Below are 18,218 nucleotides of genomic sequence, written 5' to 3' on the forward strand. Positions count from 1 at the left end.
ATAAAATGTGCAGTTTATATCATTAAATGCATTATACAAATACTTTTAAGAATAAAACTTTTTACTTAGTTAACTCTTTCTTTCCTTTTAGTGCCCTTATAAACACTGATGACATTAAGTGGAGTGTATGCTTTACAGTCCACCCACAAATTTAACAAAGTCAACAAAAATCTAGTCTTTCTCTGCCACTTTTTCTTGCAAAGCAGTATCTCACAAATGTGATTGATGCTTTACAATCTCATTTATCCACTAATTTTCAGTGTTGATCATCTTCCTGTTTATCTCCATCTCCTAACAGACTCTGGTTCAAGTCCAAGGAAATCCCAATTCTTCTAGTCAGCTCCTGTGCTTTTTTTCTTTCTCTCAAGCATTTTCCTTTGTAACATTGGAAATGGTTTTACTGGCTAAGTCTCTGTATAAGCTGTATTGTCAGGAGATTGGGAAGCAAAGATGTTCTTCATGTTTCACTGTTGCAGTCATCACATTGGGTTATCCCTGCCAAGGTAGCCCTCGGCCGGCCCGAATGCCAGAGACTTGGTATTTCTGCGTCGGTTGCTGTCTCTTGAGGACTGACGTCAGGTCATCAGTGGTATAAAGTAAGGCAGCCAACGCAATTACATCAGTCTTTCTTGCCATAGAGCCCAAAGCAGAAGCAGTTCGCATGAGTGCCGGTCTGCTGCTACCTGAGTTTTCGTTTCCGATTTGAAGTTGAAGTCTTCTAAAGCTACCCCGTTGGAGATCCTTTTTTCTTGCACTAACCAATGTCAGAAAAAGTTAATTATCTCGCCTGTGGAAAGCAAATACCACACCGAGACTTCCACTCTTACTGCGTCACTTGTCTAGGCCCAGACCACGGCGTCCCCCTTTGTTGCTTCTGTGCTTTAACGCCAGAACTATCTGTCGTCGGGCCCTTATTGTAGCCAGATATTTTCGTTTACAGTCCTGTAATTCCGATATGGCTTCAGTAAGCCATGCGACAGCAGATCTTCCGAAAAAATGTAAAAATAAAGACAGAGACAGACCGCACCGGTCCAAACCTACCGACGATGCTTCCGTTAAGCTAGTTGTCAGTTCTCCGGTACTCAGTGAGGTGCTTTCGCAGCCCCTAATGCACGCTTCAGTTGATTCGCAAGACCCTTTTGGAGTCCAGTATGGCACAAAACTCTTCTTTGTCCAAGGATCCTGTGGTCCGTCTCTACCTTGGATGGGTCTGGATCCACTGAGCAGGCACCAGCTTCCAAGGAAGTCCTTTGTACCACCGAACCTCGATACAAACCGTCTCCTTTTGCGACTACCGTTCTTTTGAAAACAACCGAGTTCATTAGGCCCGGGGTTCGAACCACAGCCAAGAAACCGACTACCCACTCTCAGGTGCCTGCAACCTTGCCTCAGTCTCAAATGCTTAAAATGGTGGAAGACCTTATCATGCTGATCAGGGGAAGCCAAGCTACCCCCTCAAAAAGGAAAAGAGTTCTGTCCCCAGTAGTTTTGCCTGAACAAGAATCAGGCGAATCTGATGCATCTATGAAGACATGCAACCCCCCTCACTCAGCATCTCCTCCAGAGGATTTTTCCTTTGGGTAAACCCTGCGTACTTTAAGGGAGCATTTCCAATGGGAGTGTCAGGACTACCCTCAGTATAAAAAGAGACTCGGGGAATTCCTAGATCTTCCGCAACACAGACCCTTGGCCATCCTCCCAGTCCTGGATGTGATGGATGATGTTTTCCTTTAATCCAGCTTGACTCCTGACACCCTACCTCCTGCTCCCAGAAAACCAGACAGGTACTACAGAATCCCTGACTCGCACAAATAAATATCTTTTTAAAAATCCAACAGCTGACCCTGAGGTAATTTCTCAAGGGCCAGAAGGGATTAAAGCAACCTCTGCTAAGAATCCCATCCCCTCAGACAGGGATTCCCAAGCATTGGACAGATGGGGTAAGAAAGTAAACACCTCAGCTACTCTTGCTCTCAGGGCACTAAATTGTCAGCTCCATATGCTTAAATATCAGCAAACATACCTTGGAACTCCTTAAAAAAAGTCTTCCTTTCCTGCTTGGGCAGAATCTAAAGATTTACAAGACTTAATACATTCTACAAATCAAGTAACTAAACACACTTTGCAGTGTGGTTTTGACACCGTATAAGCTTCTTGCAGTGCAGCAGTTACTGGATCTGTCATTAGATGAAATGCATGACTTAAGGAACGACCCCTGCCAGACCATATCATATCCAAATTGTTGGATGCCTCCTTGCACAAAGATAACTTATTTGGCACTAAGGCAGAAGAGGTCTTAAAAGGATGGAAGAAAAAGCAAAATCTATGCAAACAGTTAAAGATTTCTTACAAGTCCAGGCGCCTAGGTTCAGCAGGCATTTTCCCTGCAAGCACTCATCCTTTCCTGCTCCAAGTAAACAGGCCCAGCTTAGGCCCCGTGGAAACCGATCCCCCCAGACAGCAGCCTCAGGGAATGCAGAGATCTAAGCAGTGGACTACCTCCACTTCAAAACCAGGGAGTTCTAAGCCACCCCCTTATGTGGTAAGAACTCACAATGACTCACCTCCTCCCTACTTCCCCTCTGCCCACCTTCACTTTTCCCTAGGAGAACTCTCCTTTCACTCAAGCACCTGGACCACCCTTACCAAGGACTAATGGGTTCTGAACATTGTGTCTCAGGGATACAAATTCTCCTTCCACACCCTTCCAACCCCAAAAAGGTTCCCAGATCTACCACCAAATCAGTGGGCACAAGCTCAAAAGCAAATCCATTCCCTGCTCTCTTTGAGGGCAGTAGATCACATTCCTGCAGAACAAATAGGTCAAGGCTTCTACTTCAGACTTTTTCTGGTGCTCAGAAAAGAGGGCACATGGCGCCCCATCCTCGATCAATCCATTCTAAACACTTTCCTGGTGATCCAAAAATTCAAAATGCTTACCCTTCAGCAGCTGCTACCAAAAATTCAAAATGCTTACCCTTCAGCAGCTGCTACCCATGCTCTCCAAAGATGCTTGGCTAGCCACCCTGGATCTAAAAGAGGCCTACCTCTACATTCCTTTCTCCGCTTCAGGGCAGGATCTCAACATTTTCAGTTCTCTGTACTTCCCTTTGGCTTATCTACTGCTCCTTCCCAGAGTTTTCACAAAATGCTTGTCTCCGGCCATTGCCTTTTGCAGACAAAAAAAATATTCAGATTTATCCCTACTTGTACGACTGCCCAGGAAGCAGGTGTAGAACAGCTAAATGTACTGGTGAACCAACACAAAATTAAATCAAGTAACAAAAAGGCACAGCATGATCATCCATGTAAATCAAGGTTTATTACTTCAAGCTTTCGAGTTGAAACTCTTTTTCAAGATTCTTGAAAAAGAGTTTTGACTTGAAAGCTTGAAGTAATAAACCTTGTTTTACATGGATGGTCGTGCTGTGCCTTTTTGTTACTTAGTCGACTGCCTTATTCAGGCAGACAGCCAAGAAAAGCTGCTCAAGCACCTGGCCTTTGTAAAGAGCCTACTAACCTCCCTAGGGTACACAATCAACGAAAATAAATCAAAACAGGTGCCCACCTAAAGGATATTCTTCCTGGGAGCAGGTCTGGACACAGCATCCCAGATGGCATACCTTACACCAGAGAAACAAATTTTCCTGTCAGCCTACTTCTCACAACTGGCCACCAGGCCTAGCTTTCTGTATGGAAAATCCTGTAAACTCTGGGGTTCATGGCATCTTGCATACTCCTTATTCCATATTCCTAGACTGCATATGAGGAAACTTCAATGGTGCCTAAAGAGCCTTTGGTGTCAACACTCTCAAGACCTAGAAACTCTTCTACCTATAATTCCTTGCCTCAGAAAGGAATTTCTTTGGTGGGCAACAGCATGCTCCCACAACAAGGGACTGCCCTTCTCCCCACCACAGATGCATTAGACTATGTTTGGGGTGCACATCTGGATGGAAGGTACATACAGAGCCAATGGAGCCCACAGCAAATTCCCCTGCACATAAGTCAAAAAGAAATGATGGCTGTGCGGCATGCCTTGATAGCTTTCACACCCCTTTTCTCTACAGGGGTTCTCCTGATCAAAACAGACAACACCACTGTGATGTGGTGCATCAACCAGCAGGGAGGGACTCATTCCTACCCTGTATGAAGGCTGGCCACGACCCTTTGGCTCACAGCCTCTACCATGCAACTACACTTGTTAGCACAATACTTACTAGGCTCTCTCAACTCCCTGGCAGACTAATTAAGCAGCAACATTCTGGACCCACACGAGTGGCAGCTCAACAGAAGTACCTTCACCCTAATAACTCAGACCCCGAAGGTCGACCTCTTTGCCTCCCACAATAACCATCAGCTCAGCAAATTCTGCACCAGGGAGCATCACTGCATGGCTTGAAAAGTGGATGCCCTGTCCTTCCCTTGGGTCAACCTCTCGGTCTATGCCTTTCCTCCTCTACCTCTCATCCCTAGGGTACTGCTCAAAATAAGGGAGGAAAAACCAAGGACTATTCTTACTGCTCCAGACTGGCTCAGACAGCACTGGTACTCCTTGCTGTGCAGCCTGTCCCCACTGCCTCCATGGCATCTTCCTCAGATTCCAAACCTCCTGACCCAGAGGGAAGGGGAATTCATGCATCCTCAATTGCAGATACTCAATTTGGCAGCTTGGCTTATTCCCTAACCCCAAACCAATCTGCCATTTTCAGTAAACAGGTTCTGGATGTTATCCATGAGGCCAGACACCCTATCACCAGAAAGTCTTATGCAGATAAATGGAAAAGGTTCTGCACCTGGATCCAGGCTAAGGGGGCCAGTAAGGCACAGCCCTCCATCCCTCTCATCCTGGATTACTTAGCTGACCTACTACACAGTGGTCTCTCTTTCTCCTCTATAAAAATTCATGCCTGTGCTATTTCTGCTCATTTTCCCACTGAGCAGCACCTTTTCTCATACTTTTTCATCAGACAGTTCCTCAGAGGAGCTAGCAACTTAAGGCCCCCCAGAAGGGCACCAACACCAGCTTGGGACCTTACCTTTGTTTTGGAAAAGCTCACCCTGCCTCCTTTAGAACCAGCTTCTTCTGCAGCGCTAAGATTTCTCTCCTGGAAGACAGCTTTCCTTCTGACCATCACTTCAGCCAGAAGAATCTGAGCTGCAAGCACTCATGGCTGTGGAACCCTTCATCATCTTCCATGCAGACCGGGTATCCCTCAGATCTAACCCATCCTTCATGCCCAAAGTGGTGTCCGGTTAACCAATCCATTCATTTGCCCACCTTCTTTTCTAACCCCCAGAACAAGGAATAAAGGATTCTTCACTCTGTAGATGTGCACAGACAGCTCAGATACTGTCTGGACAGGACTAAATCATTCAGAAAGTCTGATCAATTGCTGGTTAGCTTTGCTACAGGGGCAGAAGGCAAAGCCAGCACCAAGCAAACCATTTCCAGATGGATAGCACAATGCATCCCTTTCTGCTACAAATAGCATGGTAAGCCTCCCCCAAGGGGGTCAGGCCACACTCCTCCAGAGCAGCCTCCACCTCTGCAGCTTTCCTCAGAGGAGTCCCCACTAGGGACATCCTGGAGGCTGCCACCTGGACATCTGTTCACACTTTTACCAAACATTACCACATGCCTCTCTTCTCCAAATCCAGGGCAGGGCTTGCCTCAGCAGTTTTACAGAGCATCCTGGCCAGTCCCTAGCTTCCTTGACTGCCTCCACCCATTTCCTCAGCTTTGGGAATCTACCCAAATGTGATGACTGCAACAGTGAAATAAGAAGAACATAGTACAGTTGTGTACACTTACCATAAATATAGATGTTTGAGTGTTTTCACTGTTGCAGTCCTGGTTTCCCTTCCTCCATCCCCCTTTTTTATCTTTCTCCTTTTGTTACCATTTTATCTTGTTGTTCTCCTTTCCTTACAAGGGACATATTGGTATTTATTTTCCACTGGTGGCGTTCTTCCACCAGAACCTGGCCTCCTACTTTGGGGGGCTCCTGACAGGTTAGGGCAGGAAGAACTGATGTAATGACTTTGGGTGCCTTACTTTATACCACTGATGACCTGACTTCAGTCCTCAGGTGACAGCAACTGACGCAGAAATACTAAGTCTCTGGTATTCGGGCTGGCTGAGGGCTACCCTGGCAGGGATAACCCAAATGTGATGATTGCAACAGTGAATACACTCGGACATCTACATTTATGGTAAGTGTACACAACTGTTCTGTCCCTTTTGTTTAATGGCTCATTTTTTTCAATAAAATTTTGTATTTCCTCCTTAGCCTGTTCTGCATCAAAAAATGTTCATGATCTTCCGGTAAAAAAAATATTCTTAAGACAGTTGATACTGCGTCTTTAATGTCACACCTGCCTCTTGATGTTCCCTGATTACTGGGTTAAATTTGCTTCTCTTCTGCCCAGTGCACAATGAATATCCATTTTCCACAAACACTCCACTGTTGTGTTGCCCTTCTGTCATTTTTTTTCAGGTTAAACTCCTTCTGCTGGAATGATTGCATTTTTATTAATACAGGTCTTGTCTGCTTTCTTATGGTCAGGTTTGGAGCATGCACTTGATGTGCTCTTTCAATTAAAAAATACTGATATAGAGTACCAATCTATTTGTTTGTGCTTTCATAAAATCAAGACAGTCTGTTCTTCCCAGTTTCTGTGGTACAACAGAAAATCTCAGAGCAGTCTTCAGAACTCTACCATTTTTTGAAACAGCCCTGCTCGAGAAGTCTCCTACTCAGCCAACCCTTCCTTCATTTTATCCTCTATTTTTTACATTTTTTTCAGTTCGTCTGCTTAGTTAGTTAAAGCTTCTTTTGTTATTTGAGTGGTAAACTGCAATTTTCATTCAATTTACTCAGATCGGAGTACATTTGATTAATTTTTCCTCTAAATTACTGGAAGTCATCCCTTGTACCAAAGCTGAGTATTGAACTGCTTTTTGTTGAACTGCAGGATTCTTTAAAGTCAGTGTTTTCTCTTCACCTTTTCTAGTTGATTTTTTCAAGTTCTCTAAATTTCTTCTTTGCTGGCATTCCAGGCAATGTACTTACTAGCCAGTAACATAATTTTATTTAAGCTGGCAGAATTACTAGTTCTTATTTCTTAGTTTCTGAGAGCTGAAATTAAGCTGTAATCAGTTTGCAGCTGTCTTGGAAGTCCTCAGTTTGGTCATCTTTTTTGAGTTGTGTCTCAGTCACATCAAGATCCTTGTTTCTGCCACATTGTGGTAGAAGGCAAAAATCAGGATCAGCATAGTCTGGGCTCCATTGCTTCTGACTTGCATATCTATCAGTGTGACCAGAACATCATTATCATGCTGTTTTTGTTTATTTTTCAAACTAGCTGGATTGTAGGGTTTGATGTTTGTGTCGAGGAAGAAATGCTTATTGGTGATATTTACTGTAGCCTAACAGATTTCCTTGCTCCTTGTTGCTGTCAGAGTCTCATCTTTCACAGGGCTAGGCTTGATTCTGTACAAGTCCTTGTTTCTTCCCTAAGTTGGTTTCTGAGCTCAGGCAGTCTTATTAAACTCCCAGTTGTCCTATTCATTGTTTAAAACTGGCTGGAACATATTCTAGATGCTTACATTATGTAAGTGTTGTCTGTGTTGTGTTAGTGAACATAGTAGTATGGACTGTATAGATGACCGTCCAATTCCATGGCCTTGTGTCACCAGAATGCTAGTAGCCCCTTGGCCAGTGTGGAACCAGGCAACCCTGTGAAGGAATTGTCTACCTGTAGTGCACATTACAGGAATGAATCTACCAGCGACAACTTTGCTGCAACCACATGTTCTTTGAGGGTTACCTTTACCAAACCCTATAATTTATGCCTAGTTCATCCTTCTGGAGAGATGTCCTTCAGGGCATCTTGCCCCAGAGTTGTTCTGCCATTTGGTCTCTTTCCACTTCCTTACTTTCTGCAGAGGGCTTCTTGAACTATACATCACTTCACGTAAAGAAGACTCTAGTAACTGCATTATTTCTTGCCTTTTTTCCCCCCTTGCTTAGTTTGTGGCAACTGGATTTTTTTTTACAAGTAATCTTAAAACTTAATATATTATGACCTCTGCACATGATTTGAGAGGATGTCAGAAAGTGTGGTTGATGGAAGCATGTATGCGTTTCAGCTCTGTTTAAGGGAAGCATATGTTGACTAGAAGCATTTTATGATTTGACAATAGTGGAAATTCAAGTTTTCAACAAAGGCTATGTGATACTGACACACTAGGATGTATCCCAGTGTTTTTCTCACTGCTGAAGCTTGCAGATCTCCAATTTGTTGAGTACTGAAATGTTTAAATTCTGACTTGACAGCAATACTCAAAGCTAACTGTTAAGTAAAGTTTACAAATCTGAATGTACATTATTGTTTTAACATGCCTGTTTTTCTTACTTCTGTTAGGCCTCCTTTAAGAGGGTTTCTCATGGATGGAGACTTCTTTGTTGCCGCATCACTTGCAACAACATTAACAAAGATTGCTTTGCGTTATGTTACTATAGTACCAGACAAAAAAAGGCAAAATGTAAGTAATGCTAATTAATCAACTTTTCTAAACCAAGAAAGGCTGCCTCATGGAAAAGTGTAATGTTGATATATAAACATTTCTAAAACAAGAAAATCTGCATCACAGAAAAAAGTGTGTGTTGCAATAAAAAAGCAAAGATGCCTTATTGTGTTTTAGTTGGCAATACTGCTTTCTTAGGAAATCGACAGCACAAAGGCACATTTATCATCGTTTATCATGTAACACATTGCAGGAATCTGTCTTAACTTTGGGGATGCACTTGTCATTGCTGATTGAAACTCTGTGAGGCTGTATGTTTAACTTGTCAGAGGAAGTTTGAGAGCAAAATGTAAGCCAGAGAGAGATCAGCACTGTTGCATATAACTGAAGGGGGAGCTTGGTGGTATATTTTGTTAGCATTTCGGATACTGACACTGTTTTCAAGTACAGTCTTGTCTGTCAGATTGACTTTGTGAAGTTAGTTCCTCAGTGGAGCCTGGACAGCAAGATCACCATGTGTATAAATGCATAACCATAGCTGTTCTCACCGATGGCAAGCTTTAGTGACTTGTCAGATTAAAAACATTTTGAAGCAGAATGTTTTTTAGTAAATGCATTCTAGTTGGTTCTTAACATTTTCCTAAACAATAAGTCTCAGCCTTTTGTTTTGTTTCATTCCTGTGGAAGTTTGCCTAAAACCTGTAATATTTTTGTTGTCTTACTTTGTGACTTGCTGGAATACATTTGCCAGGAGAAAAAAAAAACACTTATGTCAGTATAACTGGTGTACTCTCATCTTGAGTGCCTAACTTCATAAAGAATCTCATTAGTTAATGTTTTCAAATATAGCTTGTGTCTTGAACATGGTTTAAGGAGTAGAAGTGTGCAGTATATGTTTCTGTCCCTGAAATATAAAAATGCACGGCGTAAGCAGAAATGTGCTTCTAATTATTTGCAAGAGGAGCGTACAGTCAAAATGGTTCATAAATTGTGTTTACAGGGTAAGGGTCTACTAGACATTCAAAGACACATGTACCATCTTTCCATGTATTAATTTTTTGTCACCCTTGTAATTATCCTGCAACATGGTAAGTGCATGTAAAGACAATGCAGTCTTTACTTTTGAATAAACTTCCCTTAAGCTTAAAGCATGGCTGTGGGAGGTGCACCTTACTCATGCCTAGATATTACTGATTACTGTAGAAACTATGCTTTTCCTCTGGAATTTCTTTTTTTGCACCATGTAAGATAAACAGTAGAAGTTTACACAATTCTTTGTTTTTTAATGGTTGTTCAGGTGAAATGTAGATACCATGTTAGAAGTATGTGTAATATGGAAAATAATCCAAGTTTTTTTAACTTTAGATTTATAACTAAATTATTACAGGCCTTTTATGTTCTTGGTGAAAATGTTTCATCTTTCTAAGTTGGAAAGTGTATTTAGTGTAGTAAAAACAGTGGCTGTGTTAACACTTCATTATAGGACTGGCTAGTGAAATAATCAGAGGTAACATGACTACTTCTGGTTACTTTTAATATGACATGAGTGTCTTCATAACATCTTTGATCTAAAAGCACATTATACTTGAAAACAGATTTTCATCCTACTATAGTGCCTTAGTTTTTAATTGTTTTCTGAAATTAAGGTATTTCTCAAAATGTTATAATATTCGGTACTTGCGTATTATCGCAACCAGATTTTCATGGTTGTGAATTTTGCACAGTTCATCACAAATGACTGCATGAAACTGGTGTGAAGAATTTCGGGACTTACATAGCATAGATAAAGCTGTACCATAGTGTGGAAACCACACTTCTGCTTCACTTTTTGTGCTGTGCATTTGAAGCACCGTAAGCATTGTTATAGCAGCATTGACATCGGTATCCAGAGAATGATTTGCAACCATTACTGCATGACTCTGAGCAAGTCTGTTAAACTGATGGTGAGTGCTTCCACACTGACCAAAAGGGTACATGTGGATCAGTGCTCTACTGCAGATAACAGCACAAAAGAAAAAGAGCCAGTTTAATTTATTAAAAATGCTGTGTACACTTCTGATCATATCTTACCTCGGTTATTAACTCCATTGCCTTACAACTTCTGAACCACAGCTGTCCATTACATTTAAACTGAGGCGTCCAGAAAAGTTTTAATAACACTTCACGGTGTTTCATGAAGTCGTTTGTATGCAAGATTTGTCTTTGACAGATTGAAAGTTTGCTACAGTAACAGGGTGTATTTCGTGACTCTCTTTCCCTTTGATAACATCGTTTTTGAGAAATGCATCGATTGTCAAGCGGAGCGCCACTGTGCAGTTGCAACAGCAATCCAGCGCATCTCCGCAAAGTACAAAGTTTCACCCTTACTCCTCTTCCTGGCTCATACCCACTGTGATAGACTAAGCCTTAGTTCTTTACAGACCCATTTTTAGGTTAGGACACCTGTTTACACACACACACACACATATACCGAGTTATGTCACTGCGGAAATCTGGTTGCGATAATACATAAGTACCGAAAATTCAGAATTGTTCAAACAGAACACACTTGAAAATGTTTACTGATTCTGAAAACAGCACTAGAATATCAAGTTGACAAAATTTTGGCGGTATCCCTGTCTGCCTTTCAATTAACTTATCTTATGATCATTGGGAAATTTTATTAATGAACCTTCATTAGGTGGTAGTCTGCACCCGTTCAAGTTCAGAATGAATATGATTGAAATCTGATCCCTGGAGTGCTCCTTTAATTTTATGCACCACATCGGACAGGAGTCTCATCCTTCCAAGTTATTTTGTTAAACCACTATATGTCTTTATATGATAAATGTCAGTTCCATAGTTATATAAACTGTTAGTTGTAACCAGCTGAGAGAAGTTGTATTTTATGTTTTGGGTAAATCTGAAAGCACTACTTCAGCCATTATACTTTAAACTCAAGCTGACCTGTCTCCCTTACAGGATGAAGCCAAATGTAGGGCTAAACATTTAGTTCCTTATCTGTTAGGTGCACATTATATGGGGCACACATGTAAGCTTCCAGTTGTCAAAGGAAGCAGAGAACCTTTCTTTAAGGATCAGGACGACTGCTTCCAGTTTCTGTACTTGTGGGGCTCTTATAGTGATTTTAATAAACAATATTGGTATTGGCTCTTATAGTGATTTTAATAAACAATATTGGTATTGGTAGTGGTTCAGAGACTTGGAAGGTTATGAATTTAAAACTTCATTTATTTTCCATGTCTCTAGTGACTGATGTATTAGACTTCTTTAAGGCAAGTGTTTCTGCATGAGTTGTAGTTACCAGATTATTTTGGAGTCTTAATGCTTGATACTCATCAACCACAATAGCAAGAAAACCAATAACAGCAAACCACAAATCTGTAGGCCAGGAATCCAAAAAGTCTTTTATTATAAAAAAAATAAATAAATAAAATAAAACACTTTAAAAGCTTTCTAGCGCCTTGGCTTTAACAGCCTTTACAGAGTGTAACATTTCACTAAAAATCCACTCATTATACAAATATACAAATTACATGACCATCCATTATGTCAATCAGTCAGTTAATTAAACAGTTAAATTAACATTCTCCAATTGCATTCCACATTTAACCCTTTGGGAGACCGTGCATCAGGCTTCAAAATGAAAATACTTTCTGAAGCAGTTTATTTTTTATATTAACTTCATCACATGGCTGAAAGTGTATTTGGTCTAAAACTGTTATTTTAAGTCCCTCAACACTACTATTGTGTCAGACTTTAAAATGCATAGCCACTGGACTCTCTGTATTTTACATTTTTATATCCCTAATATGTTATTTTATTCTTGTTGCAAATGTCCTTTTACTGTCACCAATATACAACTTTTCACATGGACACTTAAGTGTATAAACCACCCCCCACACTGTCACACTTAAAGTTCCCCTGAACCTCATACTTCTCCACATTGATCAAAACTGCTACAGGAAAATTTTCTACAAGGGATCATTCCTTTAAAACTAATCTCCCTACTCATACCTTCTAGTGGTGCAACAAATTTTCCATAAACTAACCTGTCACCACTACTCCTACCCCACTTATACCAGATACGTGGCTTTTTCTCTAATATATTTATCAAGTCTTTATGTTGCACCACAAAAAAAAAAAAAACAGTAAAAATTTACTAACTCTTAACAGCTTCGTACTAAATGAGCTATATTTGGTGACAAAAAATATTTGTTCCTTTCCAGCCTGCTCAAACATAGGGAAATTCCCTTCTTTAATGGTTCAGATATTTTTCTGATCAGTCATACTCAACCTGTTCACACTCTCCCATAATATCTTGCTGTCATAACCTCTTCTACTAAACATTCTAATTGCCTCTCATAACTCACTATCAAACTCCCTATCATCACTACATAACCTACGCAGTCTTAAAAATTCCCCATAGAGTAGAGCCTACAAAGTATTGGGGGGGGGTGACAACTATGTCCATGCAGGAATTCGTTCCTACTTTCAGACTTCCTATGCACTTTCGTTTTGATGTTATAATTCATATTTCCTTCAATTTCATTGTCTAGAAAGGGGTTTAATAATTATGAAAGGCAATTAGAATTTTTTGTAGAAGAGGTTATGATAGCAAGATGGTATGGGAGAGTGTGAAAAGGTTTAATATGATTGTCTCTGCTTCACTCTAGTAGGTATTTTCTAATTTACTATACCGTTGGATAAAATGATTAAAATATCCCCTGGGAAAGGTGAGCCATATAAGATACTCCCCTCTACCACCACAAATCGGCTCCAGCAGGTATCCAGGCTGCTACTTGAGCTCTTGTCAGCTGGTTTATAGTCTGGGCTTTATCCGTCCTAAGCCAAAGTCACTGTTTGTTGTACTAACATTTTTAACACAGGCTTCTTAGCATAATATATGATAACATATCATAGCTGGATTTATAAAGAGCGAGGTGAAGCAGAATATGTACTGGGTAAGCTTCACCCTAAATCTTTCATTCCTGTTTCTCTTTGCCTACATATGACCTTATTCCATCTAATACAGATATTGTGTTTCTCTTGTCTGTCTGTCTGCTGAGCTTTTATTACTAACCTGTAGGCCATTAAGTTGTACTCGCTAGCCTTACAAACCCTTCAGTTCATCTATCCTTTTCTTCCTTTTGTTGTATTGTTCCTGACCTTATAGCATAGCTTGGCTGTCTCTTTGGCCTCCATGTCTCTTCTCTCTTATCTCAAATATTACAGACTTAAAGTGTCTCAGAACTTACATTTGAAATACACCCTTTCATTCTGTGATGCACATCCCTCCACAGTTCCTTAATCTTTGCATAGTCTCAAAACATACAAGCCCATACTTTCAGCACCATTACCATATGTCTAGCATTTACCTTCTTCTTTCTTCTCTAATCTGCTTAGCTGTGCCAGTTTCAATTCAAATCCATCAATGCAGTATGCACATCGGTTGGATCCCATGCTGCTGGAACTGATGTTACATTACTGACCTTTCTTAAATTTCTCTCCAGTTGGTCTGGAAGAATGTTTCCATCTTTATTGCCTGACTGTGTTTATGGCAGTGCAAAACCTTCTACAGTTTACCCTGCATCTAACCTCCATAGTTGTTTTAATGTCTGTGTTTCATTTTGTACCCATAAAGTTACACTGCAAGTCAAAACCCTACCTTCATTTCTTCTGATTTCAGCCACTGTGACTTGGGTAAGGTACATTTTTATCCCTCAAATGCCCTCTCAAGGTAGGAATAGCCACCTGTCAATCTTATTTTATTCACAGAAACAAACATTTCCAACTCCTTAATCCCCTTTTTTACCACTTTGTCAAACATACTTCATTTGAAATATACTTTGTGGCTTACCAACCTAACAACTGGATTATTATATATATCCAACTTAGACTGTTTAGTATGATCACCTCTTGACCCGCATCTTTTCCATAATTTGAAAAGCATATATTTCAGTACTCTTAAGTAGTCCATTCCAATTCTTTTTTAAACTATCATTTGTGCCACCTTTCATTTCCTTACTTTTCCTCTCCTTGAGTTCCGCTTCTCATTCAGATGTAGAAGAAACCAAAGCATACAGTTTGAAATCTAACATGCCCCATCCCCTAAGACTCCCATAAGTCTAAGCCTGTCTTTAGCAATCCTGAATTCCTTGTCCCCCAAACAGATTTGTTACATGTTTGAATTTTTGTAGCCATTAAGTAATTTTTGAACAATCAGATGTGTTGAACAGAATGGAAATGTGCTACTCTTTATTGATAAGGCAAGAAATCTGAAAGCCCATTTGAAATATGAACATATGGAAGTAGATTTTGGGAACAGCAAACTTTATCGTATTTATACCAGTGGATTATGCAAACAAAGTTGTTTCATGATCTAGTCGTGCGTCCATGAATAGATTTGTTTGTATTAGCAAAGCTGCTGTTTATATTGCAAAATGTAGCTTTTGCAAAAGCAGGGGGATGAGTGTACTTTTATGAATGTCTTTTCATTCTCAACAGTCTGATTGCGAGGAGAACATGACTTCAGAGTTTCCTGTTGAAGTTTTCATCTTTTTTCTGAGACTGTAAGCTTGAAGGTGGTTTTTAGTGGGGGCAGAATGAAGTTCTTATTGAATGGAAAGCCTATGATTTCTTACATTTGGATACTCCTAACCTTGTTTTGCCTGCTGTAGAGAATGCTTTTCAGACTGTTTCTAGTTGGCCTTATAAGCAACTTCCTGCCCCAAGGAAGTCTGATAGGTTATACTGGATACCTCAGACTTGTAAGTGCTTGTTTTCCAACCCTAAAGTAGATCCAGTAGCAGTTTCTCTATCTAAAACATTCTTTAACATGCATCTGCTACTAAACCTATTTCCTCTGACAAAGATGAGAAAGCATTCTGCCAGGTTGAGTAAGAAACTATTCTTCTGCTAATTTATCTTTCAGACTTTTTAACCGTCAAGCTATATGTTAAAGTATTTATTTTTCATCTTTTGACAGCTTCTGAGGTAAAACTCTTTGCATGCCTCTGTAACGTGTGCTTCCTCGTGTGGTTGTAATGATGCTGATTCTCCCTTTAATGCTCCTGCTTCTGAGTGATTAATGACAAGGTTGGTTTGGATTCATAATGTGGAAATTTTAAATTCTCCTTTAGACAAGGAAGCTCATTTTGATCCTTCTATATCCGAGATGCTCAAGAAGCGCGATGAAAGGGAAATTTTGATTCATTGAGTGGCACAAATATTTCAGCCCTCCTTTTTTAAGCAAAACATTTTTTTCCTCCTCAGTTTCCTTTTCAGTGTGCAGTTTAAGTAGGAAGGAGCCATTAAACAGGAGTTTAACAAAGTAATGGCAAGAAGCCTACAAAAAGAAAGGAAAAGTCTCTAAAATCACAGATAGCCCTGCCAGTCAGCATGACAGTGTGCCTGTTCACACACTGGCAACCTTTACTTATTGCCGATGCTTTATCTTCCATTGTGATACCATATTGTGGCTTTAAAATGTATTTCAGTTGGGGTACTCTTGGCACTGGGAATCCATCCCCTTTTTCCAGAGCATTTCTCCTTGCTGTGTAAACCAAGTCTTTGTTTCATCACATTTTGCATCATATAATGGTTCAGGGAGTAATAGAATCAGTACTCCCCTGTCAGATGAGCAAAGGCTTTTATTGAAGAATTTTTCTAGTAGCAAACAAGGAAGGATCCTGCAGGTCTGTGCTGGACCTGTCCTTTCTAAATCTTTTTGTTAAGATTCCAAAGTTCATAATGCTTTCCCCTTCATTCCCTGTTACTTTCTCTAGCTTTTATGGTAAAGCTAGACTTGAAGGATGCTCATCTCATCACATTCTCATTACCAAGACATTTTTAAGCTTTTCTGTGTCTGGCTTACTTTAGCAGTTCTTTGTCTTACCGTGTTCACTTTCCAACACACCAAGAGTTTTCATACAGTCTCTACTAGCCCCACTATTTGCAGACTTCAAGGAATTCACATCTTTCCATATTTAAATAATTGTCATATGTTTGCAGACTGATTCTCAGGCTGGCAGGAACCTTTAGCAACTGTTCACAATCCAATCTTATACTCAGTCTGGGTTATTAAACCAGCTTACAAAGAACTTCTTTCATCAGTTCTCAAAGAATTGCATTCTGGGGATGTCTGATAGGTTCTTCCAGGGCAGAATCTTTCTTCCTCCAGAAAAAATAGAGATATTACCACTTCCTAAGTTTCTGTGTCTGCAGGAGAATGTCTCAGGATATCTGGGTACATGTCATCCAGAATTGTCATGCATCTTCTGGTGAGATTCCACATAAGGAGAATTTAGTGGTACCTCAGGTCAGTCTGAACTTAGCATCTTCACCTTTTATCTTTTTAAATCCCTGCCTAAGATTTGTAAGAAGGAAGATTCTGTGGTGGGTAGACCAGATCTCTTACAATCTAGATTTCCAATGCTTTCTTCTGGCTTCTCTCCAGTCTGTCACTATAGATAATTAAACCTAGCATGGACAATGGTCTTCAAAGAAGTGAAAGTGTAAGGTCTCTGCAACCATCAGGGTAGACAGAAGCATATAAATGCCAGAGAGATGTTAATCGTGATCAATTGTTTGAAAGCCTTAAATTATTCCTAGTCCTCAGGACCTCTGCAAGTCTACACAAACAATACCACAGTGATTAATACAGAAAGTGTGTGTGTGTGTGTGTGTGTGTGTGTGTGTGTGTGTGTGTGTGTGTGTGTGTGTGTGTAGATCATACACCCACTGCAGACGTGCTGAGATAGCAGCTGAGCCTTCTTTAACTCTTCAGGCTTCATACACCCATCAGAGCAAAGCATGAGTGCAGACAAGCTAAGCAGGACTACCGCACATCCACAATGAATGGAAACTTCATCCTTGTCTTCCAAGAATTGATCCAGCTGTGAGCACCTCAAATTGATTTATTTGCATCTTCTCAGAACAGACAAGTAATGAAATTCTGATCCAGGACTCCTTGCAATCAGGACTGAAGACAGATGCCTTCTCAATCCCATGGACCTGAATGTTCCTTTGTGCTTTTCCACCCTTTCCACTAATATCTAGGGTTTTTTCTAAAGATTCAGAAGGAGACTCCAAAAATGTTAGTGTTGACTGCCTTTTGACACAGGCAACAGTGATTCTCATTTTTTTTCAATCTGGCCAAAGGCAATTGCCACAGTCTTCTCCAGAGACTGGATTTGCTTGCACAAGACAGGGTTTGTTTGATATACCCCAACCTGAAAATGCTTCAACTCACTGCATGAGTGATGATGTGCAGCAGGTACTTAAGGATGTAAAAAAATAAAAAAATAATTTCTAGATTTCTAGAAAACTCCATATGTGAAACTGGAAAGAGTTTCTAGTTGGTGCCAGTCCAAGAACATGGATACTTTTCAGGCCCAGCTGCCTTTTGTTCTTGATTTGTGTGAGTTACTGTTCTCTGGCCTTTCTTGTTCCTTTGTCCAGGTTAATTTGTCTGCCATTTTTGCTTGTCTGCCCATAGGACCCCCCCCCAACTATTTTGAAGTGAAACAGTTTTTGAAAGTGGTAATCCATGTGTGTTCACCTATGAAATGGGTGGCTTTTCCTTGGGATCTTAACCTTGTACTTGAGAAGCTTACTGTTTTTCTATTTGAACCAGCTCATCTGGATGATTTGAGATTCTTAACGTGGAAGACTTTTACTCATT

At 40.4% G+C, this 18,218-nt stretch overlaps 1 protein-coding gene across 2 annotated transcripts in view; it reads left to right on the top strand.

The window, feature by feature from the left end:
* Positions 1-18,218, top strand: part of COPB1 (COPI coat complex subunit beta 1) — a 721,336-nt gene that overhangs the window by 382,581 nt on the left and 320,537 nt on the right. For both annotated transcript variants that reach the window (XM_044082795.1, XM_044082796.1), the window contains exon 14: positions 8,431-8,551. In XM_044082795.1, the coding sequence (XP_043938730.1) occupies positions 8,431-8,551 (121 nt within the window). The remainder of the gene's footprint in view (positions 1-8,430; positions 8,552-18,218) is intronic.

Source organism: Protopterus annectens, chromosome 9.part0 (genome assembly GCF_019279795.1).
Source record: "Protopterus annectens isolate FY-2018-M chromosome 9.part0, PAN1.0, whole genome shotgun sequence".
Classification (NCBI taxonomy): domain Eukaryota; kingdom Metazoa; phylum Chordata; order Ceratodontiformes; family Protopteridae; genus Protopterus; species Protopterus annectens.